This window comes from Nomascus leucogenys, chromosome 3 (genome assembly GCF_006542625.1).
Source record: "Nomascus leucogenys isolate Asia chromosome 3, Asia_NLE_v1, whole genome shotgun sequence".
NCBI classification, from domain to species: domain Eukaryota; kingdom Metazoa; phylum Chordata; class Mammalia; order Primates; family Hylobatidae; genus Nomascus; species Nomascus leucogenys.
This window is the reverse complement of record NC_044383.1, coordinates 51,789,057-51,811,663: the sequence shown is the minus strand read 5'-3', so window position 1 is coordinate 51,811,663 and position 22,607 is coordinate 51,789,057. Positions and strand designations below refer to the sequence as shown.

General features: G+C 36.9%; 1 protein-coding gene across 3 annotated transcripts; it reads left to right on the top strand.

Moving 5' to 3' along the window:
* The first annotated feature begins 11,692 nt into the window (after positions 1–11,692).
* ZWINT (ZW10 interacting kinetochore protein) lies at positions 11,693–15,555 on the top strand. 3 transcript variants are annotated; one of them, XM_003255147.4, is made up of 9 exons: positions 11,693–11,773; positions 12,585–12,675; positions 12,827–12,950; positions 13,115–13,281; positions 13,428–13,484; positions 14,009–14,047; positions 14,269–14,406; positions 14,503–14,585; positions 14,777–15,555. In XM_003255147.4, exons 1-8 carry the CDS (start codon positions 11,733–11,735, stop codon positions 14,542–14,544), a joined length of 699 nt encoding a protein of 232 aa, XP_003255195.2. In that variant the 5' UTR covers positions 11,693–11,732; the 3' UTR covers positions 14,545–14,585; positions 14,777–15,555. The 3 variants fall into 3 exon arrangements, with proteins under 3 accessions (XP_003255195.2, XP_030665166.1, XP_003255194.2); XM_030809306.1 differs by having other exon boundaries at positions 14,251–14,406; XM_003255146.4 differs by having other exon boundaries at positions 14,009–14,151; positions 14,232–14,406.
* The last annotated feature ends 7,052 nt before the right edge of the window (positions 15,556–22,607 follow it).

Below are 22,607 nucleotides of genomic sequence, written 5' to 3'. Positions count from 1 at the left end.
CCAAATGAACCCTATGAACATATAGAGAATATTTTACCCAAAAGCAAGACAGTATACAGTCTTGTCAAGCATACACAGAATGTTTTACAGGATTAATTATTTGATAGGTCACAAAACAAGCACTAACAAATTTTAAAAGTTTTAAATTATACTAAGTGTATCTTCCACCCAGAATCAAGTGAAACTATAAATCAACAGCAAAAAATAATACTAAAAAAGCCACATACATGGAAATTAAATAACACACTATCAAACAACCAATGAGACAAGGAAGAAATCAAAAGTGCAATTAGAAAATATTTTGGGATAACTAATTAGAAACAGAACATACCAAAATACATGAGATATAGCAAAAGTAGTAAAAAGATAATAAGTTTTCAGTGGTAAATGCCAACACTACAAAAGAATTTTTAAAAACGAACAAGGTTTCTGAGGAATAGGAGATTAAGTAAAGTGACCAAACCTACAAATTATTGGCATTCCTAAGAGAAAAAGAGAAAATTTAAACAACCTGGAAAACATATTTGAGGAAATAATTCAAGGAAATTTCCCTAATCTGGCCAGAGAGTTAGACACCCATATACAAGAAATCCAGAGAACCTTTGTCAGATACTATACAAGAGGAACATAATCAAGGCATATGGTCACTGGACTATCCAAGGTCACTGCCATAGAAAAACTGTTAAAAGGAAGCTAGGGAAACATTTCAGATCACATACAAAGGGAGTCCCATCAGGCTAAAAGTGGCCAACTCAGCAGAAACCTTACAGGCCAGGAAAAATTGGGGGCCTATTTTCAGCATTCTTAAAGAAAAGAAATTCCAACCAAAAATTTCATATCCTGCCAAACTAAGCTTCATAAGAGAAGATGAAATAAAAATATTTTCCAGAAAAGCAAGTGCTACAGGTTTTCATTGCCACAAGTCCAGTATTACAGGACATCCTTAAGGGAGTTCTAAACACGGAAACAAAATAACAATAACCACTACCACAAAAACAAACCTAGGTACATAGCCTGAAGACCCTGTAAAGCCACCACACAATAGAGACTGCAAAGCAGCAAGCTAACAACTTTATGATAGCCTCAAAACCTCACATACCAATATTACCTTATATGTGAACAATCTAAATGCCCCACTTAAAAGCCACAGAGTGGCAAGGTGAATAAAAAAACAAAACCTATCTAATTGCTCTCTTCAAGAGACGGATCTCACACGTAATGACACACATGGGCTGAAAGTAAAGCACTGGACAAAGATTTACCATGCAAATGAAAAACAAAAAGTGCAGGAGTCACTATTCTAGTACCAGAAAAACAGACTTTAAATCAGCTACAGTAAAAAAGGACAAAGAACAGCATTAAATAACAAAAAAGGTTTCAATTGAATAAGAAGATTTAATTATCAAAAATATATATGTACCCAATATTCGAGAACCCAGATTCATAAAAAAAGTACTTCTAGGCCTATGAAAATAATTAGGTAGCCACATAATAATAATCAGGGACTTCAACACCCTGCTGACAGCATTGGACAGATTACTGAGGCTGAAACTACCAAAAATTTCTAGACTTAAACTTGAAACTTGACAAACTGGACCTAATAGACATATACAGAATGTTCCGCTCCTCAACCACATTATACAGATTCTTATCATCTGCACATAGAACCTACTCCAAGATCAACCACATGCTTGGAAATAAATGAAGTCTCAGTAAATTAAAAAAATGAAAATCATACAAACCATACGCTGGAACCACAGTGGAATAAAAATAGTGATCAATACTAAGATGGCTCAAAACCATACCATTACATGGAAATTAAACAACTTGCTCCTCAGTGACTTTTAGGCCAACAAATAACATCAAAGCAGAAATTTAAAAATATTCGAAATAAATGAAAACAGAGACACAACATACCAAAATCTGTGGGATGCAGAGAAGCAATGTTAAGAGTAATGTTTATAGCACTAACGCCAACCTCAAAAAGTAGAAAGATGTCACGTTAACAATCTAACATCAAACCTAGAAGAACTACAAAAACAAGAACAAACTCACCCCTAAGCTAGGAGAAAAAAAGCAATAATTAAAATCAGAGCAGAACTGATTTTATCCATACTAAGGGTCAATGAAAATCCATACAAAGAGCCAATGAAACCAAAAGTTGTATTTTTCAAAGGATAAACAAGATTGATAGACCTCTAGCTAGATTAACAAAGAAAAAAGAGAAGATCCAAATAAGAACAATCAGAAATGACAAAGGTGACATTACAACTGATCCTACAGAAATACAAAAGTTTCTCAGAGACTATTATGAACACCTCTATGAACACAAACTAGAAAAACTAGAGAAAATGAACAAATTTTGGAAATGTGCAATCTCCCAAGATTAAATCAGGAAGAAACTGAATCAATGAACAGACCAATATCAAGCCTGGAATTCAAACAGTAATAAAAACTACAGGCCAAAAAAAGCACCAGACCAGAAAGATTCACAACCAAATTCTGTTAGACATACAAAGAAGAGCTGGTACCAACTCTATTACCCAAAATCAAGATGGAGGGACTCCTCCCTAACTCATTCTAGGAAGCCATCATCACCCTGATACAAAAACCTGGCAAAGACACAAACAACAACAACAAAAACTATAGGCCAATATCCCTGATGAACATAGATGTAAAAATCTGTAACAAAATATTAGCCAACTAAATTAAACTGTACATTAAAAAGTTAATTTGCTGTGACTAAGTAGGCTTCATTCTTGGGATGCAAGGTTGGTTTAATGTACACAAATCAATAAATGTGATTTAGCACATGAACAGAATTAAAAATGAAAACACATGATTATATCAATAGATGAGGAAAAACCTCAACATAATAAAAGCCATATAAGAAAATCCTACAGTAACATCATCTTCAATGGTGCAAAACATACAAGCTCTTCCTCTAAGGTTAGGAATAAGACAAGGATGCCTTCTATCACCACTTCTATTTAACATAGTACTGGAAGTCCTAGAAAGAGAAATGTGGCAAGAAAAATAAATAAATAAACCCAAATCAGAAAATAAGAATAAAATTATCTCTGTTCACAGATGACATAATCATATATGAAGAAATTCCTAATGATTCCACAAAAAATTTAGAACTAATAAATTCAGCAAAGCTACAGTATAAAAATAACATACAAAAATAAGTGGTGTTTATTTACACCAACTAAACAATTTGAAAAGAAAATTTATAATAGCATCAAGTTTATAAAATACTTTGGAATAAACTTAACCAAGGAGGTAAAAGACTTGTACACTGAAAACTGCAAAAGTTTGCTAAAATAAATTAGAGAAGACGCAAGTAAATGGAAAGACACCTCATGTTCATAGATTGGAAAACCTAATCTTGTTAATATTTTCATATAACCCAAAGTGTTCTACAGATTGAATGCTATCCCAATAAAAATCTCAACAGCATTTTTTTCTTCAGAAATAGAGAAAACAATCCTATAATTCCTATGCAACCAGAAAAGTCCCTGAAGAGTTAAAAAAAAAAAAAAAATCTCGAGAAAGAACTAAGCTGAAGGCCTCACAGTTTGTGGCTTCAAAACCTATTACAAAACTAAAGTAACCAAGTCAATGTGAAACTGGCATAAGGACAGAAATTTAGACCAATGAAACAGAATAGAGTTCCTAGAAACAACCCCATGTCTATACAATCAAATGATCCCTGACAAAGGTGCCAAAACTACACGATGAGGAAATGATAGCCTCTTTAACAAATGGTGTTGGAAAAACTAGATATCCACACGTAAAATAAAAGTGGACCTCTATCTTACAAACTACACAAAAGCCAAATGAAAATGGATTAAAGACTTAAGTGTAAGATCTGGAATTTTAAAATTTCTAGAAGAAAATGTAAGGGAAAATCTTTATAACATTGGTTATGTCAATAATTAGCTATAACACCAAAAACACAAGTAACTAAAGCAAAATAGACAAGTGGGAATGAATTAAACTTAAAAGGTTTCTGCGTTGATAAGAAAACAGTCAACAGACTGAAAAGCCAATGTATGGAATGCAAATATCTGATATAGGGGTTAATACCAAAATACATGAGGTGCTCCAATAACCCAACATAAAAACAAATGATCCAATTAAAAAATGGTCAAAGAATTTCAATAGACATTTCTCCGAAGAAGAAATACAAATGGCCAATCAGCATATAAAAGATGCTCAGTACCACTAATCATCATGGAAATCTAAATGAAACCATAATTTATCACCTCATACCTTAACACGTATGGTCATTATAAAAATAAAATACAAAAGGGAAAAAAGTCATAAATAACAAGTGTTGATGAGGATGTGGAGAAATTAGAAGTCTGTCAGTGGGAATTCATAGCGGTCCAGCTGCTACAGAAAACATTACGGAGTTTCCCCAAAGAAATTAAAAAGTAGAGCTACCATATGATTCAGCCTTCATACTTCCAGATACTTATCCAAAAGAATTGAAATCAGAACCTTGAGTGGAATATATCTGCACTTTAATGTTCATTGCAGCATTATTCACAGCAGCCAAGAGTTTAAAAGGATTTAAATGTCCATTGATGGATGAATGGATAAGGAAAATGACACATAGTAGTATATTATCCACTTTTTAAAAACTAAGAGAATCTTTTCATATGTCATCATAGGAATGAACATTGACATATTATACTACGTGAAATAAAATGGTCACAGAAACGCAAATATTTCATGACTCCATTTATGTAAGGTATCTAAAGTCTCAAACTCTCAGAAACAGAAAGTGGGATTGTAGTTGCCTAGGGTTAGGGGGAGAGGGGAAATGAGAATTTGCTGTTCAACGAGTATAGAGCTTTACTCATGAAAGATGAAAAATATCTACAGACCTGCTATACAACCATGTTCATATAGTTAACAATTATGTACTGTACATGTAAACATTTTTTAAAAGGTAGATTTCATGTTACAGATTTTACCACAATTGACAACATATTTTAAAATGTTCTAAATCCACGAAAACCTAAATATGGCTATATAATATTGTTTACAACTATGTAATAAGAGGCACTGTGAGACAGTATATAGAGAGTGGTACGGGAAAGTAGAGAAGCACCATTTAGATAACGTCCAGTGGCTGTCAGGATCACCAGGAAAGGACTTTCAGAAGAACTGATATCGAAGCAAGGGATGGAAAATGAGTGGTATTTTTCACATAAGTATGCAGGTTTTGATGACATGATATTTCAGTCAAAAGGAAGAGCATATGACAAAGGTTAAGGGCAACCGAAAGGAAGTTTTACTTTAGGGTAGGGAGATATAGGTAGAGAAAAATGGGAAAGTGAGGAGGGGAAAATAAATAGGAAAACATTTTTAAAAGTCATAAACAGTCATTAACATGTAGGGACTAAAAAAAAGTTAAGAGAGTTTGGTATCTCAAGCATTCACTTAATAGACTGTAAGTTTTATATCTGTTTTATTCACACTCTATACCATATTCTCCACATTAGTACAGTGTGTTGCACACACTAGATGTTTAATAAATATGCATGGAAAGACCTAATAAAGCAATGAAAATATACAATCAGATTTACATTTTAGAAAGCTTTACTTATCTTTGGGGAAGGGATTATAGAAAGCTCTCAAAATATTAACCCTGAACAGTCTTCCAGCTTGCATCTGAAGAGCAACCATGGTGCCATATATACTCATGAAGCATACTATGTATCTGTGAAGGATAGTGTACATAGCTATGCCTCTAGCAAAATGTTTTAATGACACATTTATACATTTTCTTTATTGAAAATTTTATTCTGAATTCCAAAATTTGTTTAACACTTTATACAAGTTCATTAGTTAAGTTTGGGTCAAGAGAGTAAACATATGCACCCTCAGCATATCCCTAGTGACTTCTTACATAAAAAGGTTAGGTGCTAATGGAACATCAACAAGGCAAAATATATCAGTTAAATGAAATATCCTTTAGACTGGGAACAGAAGTTCCAATAAAGGCACAGACTGCATTAACAGTTGGATAGTCATTAACTATGACATGTTTGTCCTTGATGTTCAAAGATAATAATCACTGGGTGGGTTTCTCTCAACATGTGAAGATATTTGGAAAATCAAAATTGTGTGACCAGCTGCTCACAGGTGAAAGCTCTGTTGAGCCTTTCATTTTTTGGCAGCTCAACCTTTTTGACTCATGCCCTACATATGCCATTGCTTCAAAAAAATGTACAGAATCTCCTATTGTTTTACACCAATTCAATTGACTTGCTGCTGTTACCTACTACTGCACAGCTGTGTCACAGGGCTTGCATGCTGCCTCAGAAGCTACAGCTATAAGCTTAATAGCAAACCACTTTTAAATGGAGCATCAATTATGGCTTTCAGAGAGACTATTTAAGACCCAGAACATATGTGACTGAAAGGGATAACAAATTTTCATCAGAGCCTTTTATTTTATAAATTAGAAAATATGTTATAAAACTTAAATTCATTACGAAAATTATAAATTGGCTAGTAACACAAGTGAGGCTGGTGTCTTTTCCAATATATAACATTGTTAATAAAATAGTCCATTGATAACAGCAATCTTTCTTTCCTTTCGTTTTCTATTTTCTTCATTCATGACTTCTTTCCTTTCTTCTTTCCTTCTTTCCTTTCTTTCTTCTTTCCTTTTATTTAGGCAACCACTTAACTTGTTAATTCATTTACTTTTAATTTTACTTTCCAAGCACGTATTATGTTCTAGGATCACTGCTAATTTTGAATGATGTAAAAATATGTTATAATGACAGCTATAAATAAAGTTTCAGAAAGAAGATGGTGTTGATTCACTTTTTCCTGTTCCTTCCTCTTCTCTAAGTATAATTACATACTCTGCAAATTATTTAATAGACAACAATAAAAGGATTCTGAAAGCTGTAAAGAAGGCGGACAGGCTAGAGACTACAGGACTTGAGAAATAATAATGTGATGGGTTCCCTGAGATTTCTTTTCAGTTTCTCTCTATTCCAGGTATTGCAAAGGCCTACAGCAAGGAACAACCAATAGGCATAGAATAAAAAAAGGGTAAAACTTGCTCTTTTTGACCAAAGGCCTGGCAGAGTAGAAGCCAAGAGACCTGAGGGGATTGTTAAGCATTTTCCACAAAGGAGGCTTCTGTTAATGATCAAATTCATTAACAGCAGTGAAACAGTGAATCCTCAGCCATCTCAGCCTTCACTCCATGACTCAGGCCAGGTGGGTGTTATGATCTCCCAGCAGCTGCAGAAGTAAAGCCCTAGTTATTCAATCCCCATTCTGGATCCAGGGCCCTGAGAGTGGCCCCATCTGCTCACAGCTACAACAATAGCAAAGCCCTGTGTCTCCTTGGTTTCCACCCAGTAGTATAAAAAGACAAGATTCAGTGGCTTCTAGCTTCACCCCAGAAGACTGCCCAGTAATCCTGCAGATAGCACCAGTTGGGGGGATTCAGCAGGAGGAGCTCCAGCAGCATGAGAAAATAGAGCAGCCAAGAATAACATTGAAAGGGTTTGGGAACTAAACTTTATGAGAATGAAAGCTCACAGAAGTAGAATGGAACTGACACATTAAACTTAAACTAACTTCCTGATAAAACAGAAGACTTAGACAGAAAAAAAGCATTACCTAACAGAATAACCAAAATGTCCAGGATACAATAAAACATCACTCATTATACTAAGAAGCAGGAGAACTAAAATTTAGTGAGAAAATTAAGGAATGCCAATATGGAGACGAATTGGAGTCATTTGGGGGAGAATTTTAAAACAACTATCATAAAACTGCTTTAGAAATCTCATGGAATTTAGAAGATCTCAGCAAAGATACAAGTTATACAAAATAAATAAATGGAATTATGTAGCTCAAAATTCCATCACTGATAATACATAGACACCAACAAACCTCACTTATGTAAACTGATATATAACAAATACATACGTATAATATACTTTAAATGTTAAAATGTCTAAACATGCACATTAATAGACAAGATTTGACAGAGTAGGTTTAAAAAAACCATAACCAACTATATGCTCTTTTTAAGAAACTCAAAAATAGCAACACATACATTAAAAGAAAAATTATGCAAAAATAATATATTCTGCATACATTAATAAAAATTGCAGTAGTGCCTACATTAGCATTATAAAGTTAGGCCTTGGAACAAAAAAATTACTAGGAGAAAATATGGGCATTACATTATAATTAAAAATTTAAAAACCCATCATGAACATATAGCAATATTATATGTGTATGAACCAAACTCCAGGGCTTCAACCTATGTGACAAAAATATAGATAGAACTGAAACGAGAAATAGACAAATCCACAAATACAGTGGGAAGTTTCCCCATTTTATTTTCAACAATTGGTAGAATGACATGACATAAAAGAATATGGATTACAGAACGATATCATCAACCAATAGTTTCGATTTGGCACTTATAAAACATGCCAGGAAATATTAATAATAAAGATACAAACATAAATCAGTGTTATTGAAAACAAAGAACATTTATAGAGGAGAAACAATAAACCCAAAGTTATTTCTGAAAAAGAAAGTCTACAAATGAATACAACTAAAGCTGGACTAATTAAGAGAAAAAGAGAGAGGAAAGGAGAAAGAGAGACAGAGAGAGAGACAGACAGAGTAAGAGACTACCAGAAATAAGAGAGGATAAATTACTACAGATCCTCAAGAAATTGAAGGCCAGGTGCGGTGGCTCATGCCTGTAATCCCAGCACTTTGGGAGGCTGAAGCGGGCAGATAACCTGAGGTCAGGTCTTCGAGACCAGCCTGACCAACACGGATCTGCCTGCCTCGGCCTTCCAAAGTGCTGGGATTATAGGTGTGAGCCACTGCGCCCGGCCTAGTTAGCCTTCATTTTTGAAAGATGTTTGCTGGAAATAATAATCAAGGTTGCTTTTTTTTTATTCTTACAGTACTTGAAAGATGTTACTCTACTGTCTTGCTTGCATTGTTCCAAGAAGAAATCTCCCGTAATCCTTATCTTTGTTTCTATGTAACATGTGCCCCAACACCCCTAATTACTTTACAATTTTTTATCAATGGTTTTGAGTTATGCAATTATGGTATAACTTGATGTCATTTGCTTAATATTTCTTGTGTTTGAGATTTGTGAAGCTTCTTGAATATATGAATTTATATTTTTCATCACATTTCAAATTTTTTGGTCTTTATTATGTTTTCTTGTCCTCTCCCCTTGCCTCTCTCTCAGAGACACCACTTTCAAGTATATTATTAGGCTGTTAGAAGTTGTCTCACAGCTCACCATTGATTTGTTCATGTTATTTTCATTTTTTAATATTCTGTGATTGATTTTCGGTAGTTTCTCTAGAGCTGTGTTTCACTTTCATTCTGCAATGTGTAACATACTATTAATACCATCTAATTCCATCTATCACGTTGTAGTTTTCACCTCTACAAGTTTGATTTAGGTCTTTATTACAAGTATTGTGTCTTTGGTTAACTTTTTTTAACAGCTTTTATGACAGCAATAAAGTGTAAATTTAGTGGTTTTCTGTATAGAATTGTACAACCTTCACCATAACCTAATTGTAGAACATTTTATTTATCCCTTTAAAAGAAACACTATATCCATTTGCAGTCCCTCCCCATACTCTCTCAACCTCTTATTCCCACCAATCCCCAGCCCTGGACAAGCACTATATAAATTTACTTTCTGTTGCTATAGATTTGTCAAATCTAGACATTTCACATAAATGAAATAATATATTATGTGGTCTTTTGTAATTAGCTTCTTTCACTTAGTATATTTTCAAGGTTCATTCATATTTTAGCATATAGTAACCATTATTTAGCATGTAATAAAGTTCTCTTTATTACTGATTAATACTTCATTGAATGAAAGTATGCATTTTCACTCACCAGCTAATGGGCCTTTGGGTTGTTTTTACCTTTCAGCTTTTGTGAATAATGCTGCTATAGAGGTTTGTGTACTTTTGTGTCCCCATGTTTTTATTTGTCTTGGATACATAACTAGGAGTGAAATTGTGACTCATATGGTAACTCTATGTTTAAAGCCTATGCACCATTTTACATTTCCATCATCAACATGAGAATTCCACTTTCTTTACATCCTTAGCACCACTTACCTTTTTCATTATAGTTCTGATATCTTTTTGAAGATATGGGATATAGTTACAATAACTGTTTTAATGTCCTTGCCTGTTGATTCTAACATTACTTCAGTTCTGATCAGCAATTGATTTTTCTCCTCATTATGTGTTTTTTTTTTTTTTCTTTTTGCAAGCTTGGTAATTTTTCTTTGTATGCCATATGTAAATTGCACCTTAATTGGTTGGTGAACATTTTTCTATTTCTATAAATACTGCTTAAGTTTGGTCTTGTCATCTGTCATGGTTTGTTAAGTTTGATGCATTTGGGTCTTACTTTTAAGAGTTAGATGGCACTACAGCACTGATCAGCTAGGACTAATTACTGCCTACTAAATAATTAGTAAACAACTATTAAATCAAGACTTTTTTTGTGTGTACTCTGTCCAACGTCCTATGGACTATGAAGTTTTCCAGCCTGGTTAGTGGAAATAGAGACTATTTCTGACCCTCTGTAATGTCTATATATATATATATATATTTTTTTTTTTTTTTTTTGAGACGGAGTCTCGCACTGTCACCAGGGCTTTAGTGCAGTGGCGCAATTTCGGCTAACTGTAACCTCAGCCTCCCGGGTTCAAGCAATTCTCCTGCCTCAGTCTCCCGAACAGCTGGGATTACAGGCGCCCGCCACCATGCCCAGCTAATTTTTTTTGTACTTTTAGTAGAGACGGGGGTTTCACCATGTTGGCCAGGCTGGTCTCGAACTCCTGACCTCGTAATTCACCTGCCTCAGACTCCCAAAGTGCTGGGATTACAGGTGTGAGCCACCGCGACCGGCCATGTCCTGGTATCTTTAAAAATCTTTTGGCTAGTTTCTTGAGACACATACTGCTCAGTACTCAACTGAATGAATACCAAGTTCTCTCTCAGCAGTTCTCTTTCTCCTGTACTCTGCAAAGAACATTACCTACCTTGGTCTCCCCAGAATATCTGTTCTATTTTGCCAACGCAGGCAATCCGCTGGGCTCTGCTTGAGTTCACTCTCCTGTATCGCATCTATAAAATACTAATATCTCTGAAAGTAGCTCGCTTTTTGAGCTCAGATCATTTGCTTCCAGTATCTCCCGGATCACTATTCTTCTTTACTGATTCCCAGGGTCTTAGAAACAACCCCACTGTTTTTCGTTTTTGTTTTTTTTTTTCTACAGCAGTAGTGAATATTTTAAATACAGTGTCAATGCTGTAAGTTTCCCCTAAAATGCAAACTCAAGGAAATGCTTTCCCTCTTTCGAGTAAAGAAAGAACTTCCACAGGCGCGCGGCCGAGCTCAAGCCCCACTTACAGTCTCTGGCACCCCGTACGGACTAGCGCGCAGGCGCAGAACCCGTGCGCGCCTAGCCATAACCGCGCTTGCGTCAAGAAGCGAAGCACGCCAACGTGCGAATCCGCGCCTGCCAATTAGAGCGCACAGTGGTTCTTGATGCCCGCCCACTAAACCCTGCAGCCAATCGCCTGCCCCGGCGCGAAGTCGACTGTGACTTCAAAGTAAACCTAGGGATTGTGGGAAGGCAGCTGGACTTGGCGCCTGGAAAGATGGAGGCAGCGGAAACAGAGGCGGAAGCTGCAGCCCTAGAGTAAGTTTTTGCGGCTCAGTGGCAGCTGGGGCCGGGCCTGGGAGGACCTTGTGGGCCCCTATGTGTAATGATTGGTGCCCAGGACCCTGTACAGCTGTTGAAGTTCGACCCTGCCGTGAAGTGATCCTCACCACAGTCCCGTCTTAGGTTCCTGAGGTGACTGTTGCCTGTTCCAGGAGTACGGCCTTTGGGGGACCGTTCGCCGCTCCCCACATCCACGTACTCCACAGGATGTGCTCTAGGAGACGGTTTCACTTCTGTCTTCTTGTCCCAACACGACACATTCCCAATCACTTCTTATCCCCATCCCTGCCCCTTCGTAGACTGCTCCAGTCCCTAATAATGAAAAACCCTAGAGTAGACCCAGGCATCCAGCCCTTTGCCGTGAGTCCTTTCTCAGCTATTCCAAGACCCTGCCCCAAGGCTGGTGCTCAGTGCCAGGAGGGATCCCAAGGCCCAGCATTCTTCCCCTTCCATGCATATCTCCCTGGCTTCCTTCACATCCTGACTCAAATGGTTTCTCTTCAGTGAGACACTCCCTATTTAAAATCTCAGCGCTTTCCTCAAACTCCTTATCCACTAGCCCTGCTGATTTTCCTTTTGGCACGTATTACCACCGTATGCCCTCTATGCACGCCATTCCTGGTTGCAGGCTGTGGGCCCTTCAGGCCCTTATGCAAACTCTGGTCAAGGCAAGACTCTCAATACTATATATACTGATTACACATCCACATTTGTTTGTGTACACACACGAACTGTAGATCTAGCACCACAAGAAACTGCAATTTCCTGTGTTTCCTTGCCCCTCCAGGGTCCTGGCTGAGGTGGCAGGCATCCTGGAACCTGTAGGCCTGCAGGAGGAGGCAGAACTGCCAGCCAAGATGGTGGTTGAGTTTGTGGTGGTATGTATAAGATGAGAGCGAGCCTTTCAGAATCCAGGGTCTGGTCCTGGCTCCTCTTACTAAAATACAGGGCAGCATTGGCAGAGAGCAGACTTAAGGAAACCTGTAAGGAGGTAAGGATGTTCCCTGTCTCTGCCCTCCCTCTGAGCAGGACTCTCAGAAGAAAGACAAGCTGCTCTGCAGCCAGCTTCAGGTAGTGGATTTCCTGCAGAACATCCTGGCTCAGGAGGACACTGCTAAGGGTCTGGACCCCTTGGCTTCTGAAGACACGAGCCGTGAGTAGGCAGGGGATTGGAGGAGCAGCTGGCCTGAGTGGGGAACGAAGGAGGATTTCAGTTAGGTCTCCCATTTGGCAGATGGGAAGGAGGCCCAGTGTTGCAGGGAGGCAGGCTAGCAGGCCACCCTCACTCATGTTTTCATTCCTGGTGGCTCATCTCAGGACAGAAGGCAATTGCAGCTAAGGAACAATGGAAAGAGCTGAAGGCCACCTACAGGGAGCACGTAGAGGCCATCAAAATTGGCCTCACCAAGGCCCTGACTCAGATGGAGGAAGCTCAGAGGAAACGGACACAACTCCAGGAAGCCTTTGAGCAGCTCCAGGCCAAGGTACACCCAGGGGTCTTGAGTACAGGGAGGGAAGGGCAGTCAGATAGGAAGAGGGAAAGAGTGAGCAAGCTGAGTTGTGCCAGCTTGCAATCTCCCAAAATTCCAGCCAGAAAAAATAGACTTCTCTTGGTCTTTCTCCCTTGTAGAAACAAATGGCCATGGAGAAACGCAGAGCAGCCCAGAACCAGTGGCAGCTACAACAGGTAGGTTCATCCCCCTAGGAGAATATCCCTTCCCACCACCATGCCATTGTATCGGCTGTGTCCCCTGTCTAGAAAACCTTTTCGCTTCCTCCTTTGAGGCACTATAATATAAATACCAACATGGGCTTGAATCTCAGTATCACCACTTACCACTGCATGACCTTGGGCAGGTCACCTTTCTGTTTCTTAATCTAAAATGGAGGCAATAATAACACCTACTCTAGAGAGTTATTAAGATGATTAAATGATCATTACAGCAAGGGCTTAAAATAGTACCTGGCACATAGCAAGTTAAATAAGTGTTATCACCTTTGTGCCCCTCCCCCCTCAAGAATGCCTCACCCTAGAACAGCTCGTTCTCATCTTTCCTTTTCTCTAGGCCCCTACTCCACCCTGAAGTGAATAGAGTCCCTCTTTACATCATTGAGCCTGAGCCCTGAGCTGGGTGTAGGTTGGAGGGGTTGGAGGGAGTTTCTAAGACCTCAACATCTGATGCATAATGTCTGCACGCTCACTCCTGGCAGGAGAAGCATCTGCAGCATCTGGCGGAGGTTTCTGCGGAGGTGAGGGAGCGTAAGACAGGGACTCAGCAGGAGCTTGAGGGGGTGTTTCAGAAACTTGGAAACCTGAAGCAGCAGGCAGAACAGGAGCGGGACAAGCTGCAGAGGTAAGTTTGGGAGCATGGGCTGCAGATTCAGAATGGTCCAGCCGAGATTCCTTTCCTTCACACTTACCTCCTCTTCGCAGGTGTCAGACCTTCCTCCAGCTTCTGTATACCCTGCAGGGTAAGCTGTTGTTCCCTGAGGCTGAGGCTGAGGCTGAGGCAGAGAATCTTCCAGATGATAAACCCCAGCAGCTGACTCGACCCCAGGAGCAGAGTACAGGAGACACCATGGGGAGAGACCCTGGTGTGTCCTTCAAGGTAAATGAGAGATGGAACAGGTGGGCATGGGCAGGCAGGTGGAGACAGAAGCTGGGAGATTGGCCTTACCCACTGTCTATACTGTATTTCTCCAAGGCTGTCATTCTACAACCTGCTGGAGATGCAAATTTGCCATGACTTCCTGGAGGACAGCAGCATGGAGAAAGATCCTAGAACAGGTCAGACCCAACTCAGGCCTTGGTGTCCCTGGACTGCAAGTGTGGAAGGAGGGAAAGCCTGCTTTACCTCTCTCTGCATCTGAGCTCTGCTACCCATGGAATAGATGGATGGTGGGAACAGGAAAGAGCTTATGTTACACCTCATTCCCATGCTCAGCCCACCCAGAGCTAACCCCTGTCTTCTTCCCCAGGCCTCTGACTTCCCTCACCTCCCAACCATCATTACAGGAAAGACTATGAACTCCTGAGTTCAGCCTGATTTCTGACTACATCCCAGCAAGCTCTGGCATCTGTGGATTAAAAGCCCTGGATCTCTCTCAGTTGCGTATTTGTTCATCTTCATATGCTGGCAGGAAGAACTATTAATACAGATACTCAGAAGCCAATAACATGACAGGAGCTGGGACTGGTTTGAACACAGGGTGAGCAGATGGGGAAGGGGTACTGGCCTTGGGCCTCAGGGGTTGCTTCCCCCTGTGATGCAGACATGCTGAATTTAATTCAAGGAGTAGGAGAATGTTTTAGGCAGGTGCTTATATGTGGGAAGATAATTTGTTCACTAATCCAAATTTTATTCATGGATCCAAATGTTTGTTGAGTCCTTTCTTTGTGCTAAGGTTCTTGCTGTGAACCAGAGTTATAACAGTGAACTCATGTGACTTTTAGGATGTATAGCCTAGTGTTAACATTCTTGGTATCTTTTTGTACCTTACCTAAAACATTTCTCGATCACTGGTTTCAGATGTTCATTTATTATATTCTTTTCAAAGATTCAGAGATTGACTTTTGTCATCCGCTATTGTATGTTTTGTTTCATTGACCTCTAGTGATACCTTGATCGTTTCCTACTTTCTGTTTTCGGATGGAGAAGATGTACCTTTTTTGTCGACTCTTATTTTTATCAGATGATCAACTCATGTATTTGGATCTTTATTTGTTTTCTCAAATAAATATTTAAGGCTATACATTTCTTCTGACTTCCTTTATTTTCATAATCATTCAATTCATAGCATTTTCTATATTCTGTTATAATTATTTCATTGATTCATAAATTTCTTTGAAAAATAATTTGGTCTTCTATTGATTGTGGGAAGATAATCTAAGTTTAATTTGGTCAGAGAATATCTATTTAACAAACTTTGAAATTTGGTGAGTGAATTATAGCCTTGATGTCATCTGTTTTAATGTTTCACATAGGTTTGGAAAGAATGCATTTTAGATTGTGTGTAGTATTTTCTATTAGATTATGTTTGCAATTTTTGTTTCAATTTATGTCTTTTATATACTTAATTTTTCGTTGTCTGAATATCACCTGAGAGAGGTGTGTTCAAATCTCCAACTATGATAGTGGATTTGTTCATTTCTCTTTATAGTTCCATTTTCTTACATACTTTGCAGCTACTTTATTAAGGTATATGTAAATTTACATTTATATTTTTCTTCTGAACTGAACTCTTACCTTTGTGTGGTAGCCTGCTTCATCTATAGGCTAATGTGTTTAACCTTGAAGACTAATAGTTTTAATATTAATATAACTTTGTCAATTCTTTTGGTTACCCTTTGCTTGACATCCTTTCTCTTGAATTTCCATTCTTTTTTAGTTTCAACCTTTCTTTATATTTACCACTTGTATACAGCATTTAAAGGGTTATTTATAAAAAAAACCTGTCACATTTGTCTTTATGATTTTCTAGTTGTGTCAATTTTTTATTTGCTTTCTCTTGGCTTTTTATTTATCCCTTTCATGCCTTTTAATTTTTTTTTTATTGTTTTTTCATGCTTTTTGTTTGTTTGTTTGTTTAGAAGGTCTAATTTAGACCTGCTAGTTTAGCTTTCATAGTTAGCAATGTCTCAAGTTAGTTAAAGAATTAAAGACTCTTGATCCTTTTCTTAATAAATGAAGCCTAAACAGCTGAAACCATTGATAGATCATCCCACTCTAAACTATTAAGGTATTTTTGTCCCGTTTATTACTTCTAGCCTGTTTGTGTTCTCATAAATTAATTTTTTAAATTATTTTATACAGTCAATGCTTTATTACTAATGTATTTACTATTTTTGCCCACATTATTTTTACATTTCAGAGCTTTCATGTGGAATACTTTTTCCATCTGAAATAAATGTCTCAGAATTTCCCTTAGAGTTCGTAGACTGTATAATGTTTTAAATTTTACTATGAAAATATTTTTATTTCATCCTTATTCTTGAGAATTGTTTTTATTATGTAGAGAATGCTTGGTAGGCAATTTGACTTAACACATTGAAGATTAACTCACTGATTCTCTGGTCATCTAGTTTTGATCCTTGATGATGAGAAGTCAACTCTCAGTTTAAAAGCCCTTCCTATGCATTTTTTACCAAGTTGGTGCTTATAACACCTGTATTTAGTGCTCTATAGTTTTACTACATTGTGAATAGTTTGGGACTCTGGTTTATTTATTCATTCTGTTTGCAATTAGTTGAGCTTTTCTAAATTGCCACTCTTTCAACAATTCTGGAATATTTTCAGCTTTATCTGTTTAAAAAACACTCTTACGTCTTTTGTATTAGCCTATTCTAAGATGCCAATTAGACATTGATCAAATTTTCTAACTTTTTTCTTCATGTCATGCAAACTTTATTTTGTAGTTACCATTGCTCTTTCTCTTTAGATTGTGTTCTAGATGCTTTTTCTAAGTCTATTTTAACTTTATATAGCCAAGCTATTGTTTTTTCATCAGTTTCTTAATTTTTGATCTTTGATTTTCATTTCAGTAAGTTGTATTAGATCTCAATTTACTACTGCTTTTGAATATTTTCTTCTGGCTTACATTTTGAGCTTTTTAATTTTTTTTTTAAATTCTTGATGTATTTGACTACATAGTACATATACATACGAGCTTATTTTTTATTATCTTAATATATGGACACTTCGTTATCTTTTTTCGAAAGGTTCATAATATATAACTTTATTGGCCTCTCATGCTCCCTGTTTAATATAGTTCATGTAGTTTTACTTTGAGCTGCCTATTTTTCCTGAATTTTACCGTTATGGCCTGATACAAAATTGAGATAATTTGTGTTAACTTCTGTCAATAGCTTGTGGGCATTACCTGTATAACTTAGAAATGTTAAAATGAATGTTTTTAATGTTTTTTATATTTGTGTGCTATCTCATTTTTCATTCCTGTTGTTTATTTTCTTTCTTATTAGTATTTCCCAGAGGCTTTTTTTTTCTACTTTATATGTCTTTCAAAAGCACAGGTATTGGATTATTTTCTTTAATGTTGCTTTTAATACATTCTTTTAATTATTTTTTGTCTTTATTATTCTCTTCTGCTTTAATTTTTAATATTTGTAGGATTTTTAAAAATTAATATTTGATAATACATATATGTTCTTATAGTCCAACAAACGCACTTACATATTTACATTTTTATTTGACCACCACTCTGAGAATAATTCATATATTTTAATACATAGGCCATTGATTATTTCTAAATAGATTATAATTTTAGTATTGATTTTATTTTAAATCAAGAAGGTTTCCTTTGTTGCCCTTGCCTCTCAAATGTATTTGTAATAGTGTTTAGTTCCTCAATGGATTTAAGATAATTTTCTTTGTTATTTTTAATGTACCAAATTTTGTAATCTTACTGTTACTTCTTTTATTCGGAATATTTGCTTCAAATGGTATGACACCTCTGAATATTGTTCCTTAAAATTTATTGGTTACATATAGGCTTATGTATATGCATAATCATATATGTTCTTACAGGGAAGAGATTTTATCATTTTTGTTCATCACTAAACCCACAAGTTCAAGAAAAATCCTATAGAGAGTAGATCCACAAACATTGGTGAAAATGTAAATGGTTGCCAAAAATGAAAAAGGAACACAATGCATACAGGAGGTATTCCAAATTTTTAAGTGTGTCTTGGAAGTGTGTATGAGATTTCACAGAAGTAACACCCAAAAAAACATTTTACTTCTATATTATGACTTCTATTGCATCTACTTTTTCCAAAATATTATTTTTTTCTAACAGAGTTCTAAACATTGAAAATCATTTAACACATTGCATTCAGTATTTCTGATCATTTTTATCTAACCAGTCGCTAGGATCAGTTTCTAAAAAACAGCATGAGAGAGATAAAACTTGTTCAGAGTATCCTCCTAAAATTACTAAGCTCTTCTATATTTATGTGACTTATTCTATCAGGTAAATATTCTTATTATCCCAGATAGTGTCAGCAAAGCCAATACTGCACATTGTGTCTGTACAGTTTCGAAATTTATAAAATTAAGGTTTCATTTCTAATACTCTCCCCTGCCATAACAAGATGGGCATTTTCCGCTGCTCTTTAACTCTTATAGTGCTAAACTTGTACTTTTTGCAGCAGTGTTATCAGTGAGGGTTTTGAATATCTCTAAAAATAAATGGCTTTCTTCCCTGTGCTACCAGTACATCATACAATACTAGGCGTATATATTTTATTGAAGTATTGTTTTTATGAGCTTGTTTTTCCAAAAGGGAATAAAATATCTACAACGTGTGTTAGTGATAACATCTGAGAAGTTTCTGCTAACTCTGAAAATTCCGTAACTATTTACACACAATGTTAATTTTCTCCTATTGTAGAGCCTTTCTGAGGTTAAATCACCTCATTCTTGTCTTACAGAATTTCTGTAACTTGTATTGAATGTTTATGTCTCTGAGCCTCTTTATTTCTCTCTTTTATATATAAGTTCTGAGATATTAATAGAATGTGAAATTAAATAATTTTATTTCATTATGATTCCCAGTCCAGTTTTTAAATGACCCTTTTTATAGATAGAACATTGGGCTCTGAGGAACTTCCTGTTTGGGTTTGTAATTCATTAATTAACAAACATGCCCCACTGATACAATTTGCTCTTGAAACCCTGACTATCCTAGATTGTTTTGAGGCCAATTTAAAACTGTCATAAATTTGTTATGTCCTTAAATTTATAACTGTTAACAAAATTATGAAAAAGCAAAAAACCTTAATCTTCATAGACCTCTGTAATATACAAAGACTGAACTTTGGATGCCATGTTTGTATGCATTTTTAAATTTTAAATTGTCAGATGGACTTTAGGAAACACACTACCCAAGGTGTGTGTAATTCATTTCATCATGAGTTATGTAGTAATTATACCCAAATGTAGAAGTTGATTGTTTAAGTGGGTAGATTACTATATACCTAAAATCATGTTTTATGATTGGTAAAACCAGAGGAAATTCAGGATGATGCTTTCAGAAAGTGATAGGACTATTAGAAAGACAAGGTTATCACTAAAATGTTTAAAATAAATAAACCATAAAAAATATAATTTATTGTAAACATATTTGTTCTCTTTGTATGTACTATAAAAAATAACATGAATTGAAATAATTTGTTTTCTGGAAAAATGAATTATTGTTTAAAATATTCTGTAGATTCTCCAGGTTATCCAATATATGAAATTTTATTGTAAAACTGGGTCTAATCTTTCCAAACAGTAAATGTCGATTTTATTAGTCTAGTTAAAAAGCAGTGATATTAAATATTCATCCTTATCGTATAACTAATCACTGAACAATAATTTATTTTTTATATAGGCATTTGAGGAAAAATACTTCTTTTTGGGGATAGAAGCCTATCCACAGTCTCCATGTGTATGAGGGTTGGATAAAAGTAATTTGAAATAATTTATTTACTGAAATACAGCATTATCTCTGGTGGTTTCATTCTGTTACTTCATAAAGATAATAGACTGTGGGGGAAGATACATGGGTTTCTAGCTTGAAAATTCTAATGTTAATAATTACAAAGCATAACTTTGTTTATGTTTTCAACAGGGAAATAAGAGGAAAAGGAAAGAAATGATAAATTCACTAGAGAAATTCAACCGTAAAAATATAGAACATGTCTGTGTATGTGGTATTGTTACAGGGGGGTCTTTGTTCTTCAAGCTCCCAAGATGATGGTGGGCCGCTCCCCAGATGGTGGCGGGCCATTTGTTCTCCGACCTGGGGTTCTTGGCCTCACGGATTCCAAGGAATGGAACTTTGGGGCATGTGGTGAGTGTTATAACTCTATTAGAAGCCATGGGTCACGGAAGAGAACCGTGGAACCCAGCGACTAGGGTTCAGCTTGATTAGGACGAACCCGGGCACTTAGCTGTGCAGGAACAATGGCGAGACTTTAGCCCGATAGGGAGCAGCAATGGATGCCTCGCTGAATCAGGAGGGCAGCAGGCACCCTGCCGGATCTGGAGGGATATAAGTTAGTGGCAGGTCTGCGACAGTGGCATTTAGCAGTGGTAGACGGTGTGTGAAAGCTCAGCTCGAGCCAGAACAAACACAGACCAGAAGAGTGTGCAGTTGCAAGATTTAATAGTGAAAACAGAGCTCCCATACAATGGGAGGGGACCCAAAGGAGGCTGCCCACTCCCAGCTCGAATGCCTGGGGTTTATATCCCAATCATTGTTCCTCCCCCTGTTCCCTCAGGTGATAGATGATTTGATTATTTCTTTATCTCTTGTTTTTAGCCTAATTGGCATTTTAGTGAGCTGTCTTTACTACCTGATGGGTTGGGTGTGAGCTGAGTTACAAGCCCCATATTTAAAGGGTGGTGCGGTCACCTTCCCCAGCTAGGCTTAAGAATTCTTAGTTGGCCTAGGAAATCCAGCTAGTCCTGTCTGTCAGTATGTATACATATATACATACATAACATAGCCAGGGAGAATGGAAATAAGATGGAAGAAGTGACTACTTGAAGGATATTATGGTATTTCTCAGATTCAGACGCTGCCATTAACCACTTACTCTCCTAATTCCTGTACACAGGGACATAACATCTTTGCATCCACAAATGAACATACACCAGTACCTTCAACATTAAATATACTTACTTACGAAATGCTCATTGTATAGTATTAGGGAATATTTTACAAAGAGCTGCCCCTTAAGCTTAGCTTCCAATAGATGAAATTATCCAGAGGCAGATTTCAACAAACATTTATTGAAAGTCAGCTCTGTGCTGAACATAATTTCTAAGAATCTTTTACAAAGAAACCACTCGGCCGGGCACGGTGGCTTACGCCTGTAATCCCAGCACTCTGGGAGGCCGAGGCGGGCGGATCATGAGGTCAGGAGATTGAGACCACAGTGAAACCCCATCTCTACTAAAAATACAAAAAATTAGCCAGGGGAGGTGGCGGATGCCTGTAGTCCCAGCTACTCGGGAGGCTGAGGCAGGAGAATGGTGTGAATCCGGGAGGCAGAGCTTTGCAGTGAGCCGAGATCACGCCACTGCACTCTAGCCTGGGTGACAGAGTGAGACTCCGTCTCAAAAAAAAGAAAAAACTCAATAGTCCTACCCTCTTTGAGTTTAAATTTGGAGTCAGGAAAGAAAAAAATATATGAAAAATAATTCTATGAAAACGATGTTTATTATTTTCAAAGACCAAGAAGCAGGATGTTTTGGCGGCACCAAGGATAATCTGTAATACTAAGCAGGGGAAACATAAGTGAAATAAAGGAAGTGAGAGACTGATAGAATCAGGAATGCAAGTGGCCAAGCAGAGTTTGGAGCAGAGGATGGAAAGGAGGAAATGGGAATAGTGAGTTCACAAGGGCTTTTTATCTTTACCCAGATGGCTATAGGGATTCAAAGTCTTCACCCTGAAGCCATGGAAACCTGTTGGAAGTTTTCTTTCCTACTTTGTCAAATAATCTCCAGGTGCAATTTAGTATCTTGAAATAGAGTTATCAAAGAAGTCACACCATCGATGAGCACATTTATGAGTTCTGGGCAGAATTCACATTTAGAAAGCAGTGCAAATGCTTCCATCCTCACATTTCCCTGAGTAACCATTGCTTATTATTGGGACTTGCTATGATGACAGCAGCTAAAGAGCTGAAATCCATTTAGGCAATTAGATACACTAAAGCAACATTGGAGTGGCACCAGAATGGAGCTTCTATTTCTAAATGCTTAAATGCTTCTACTTAAAAATAAGTCACTACTTA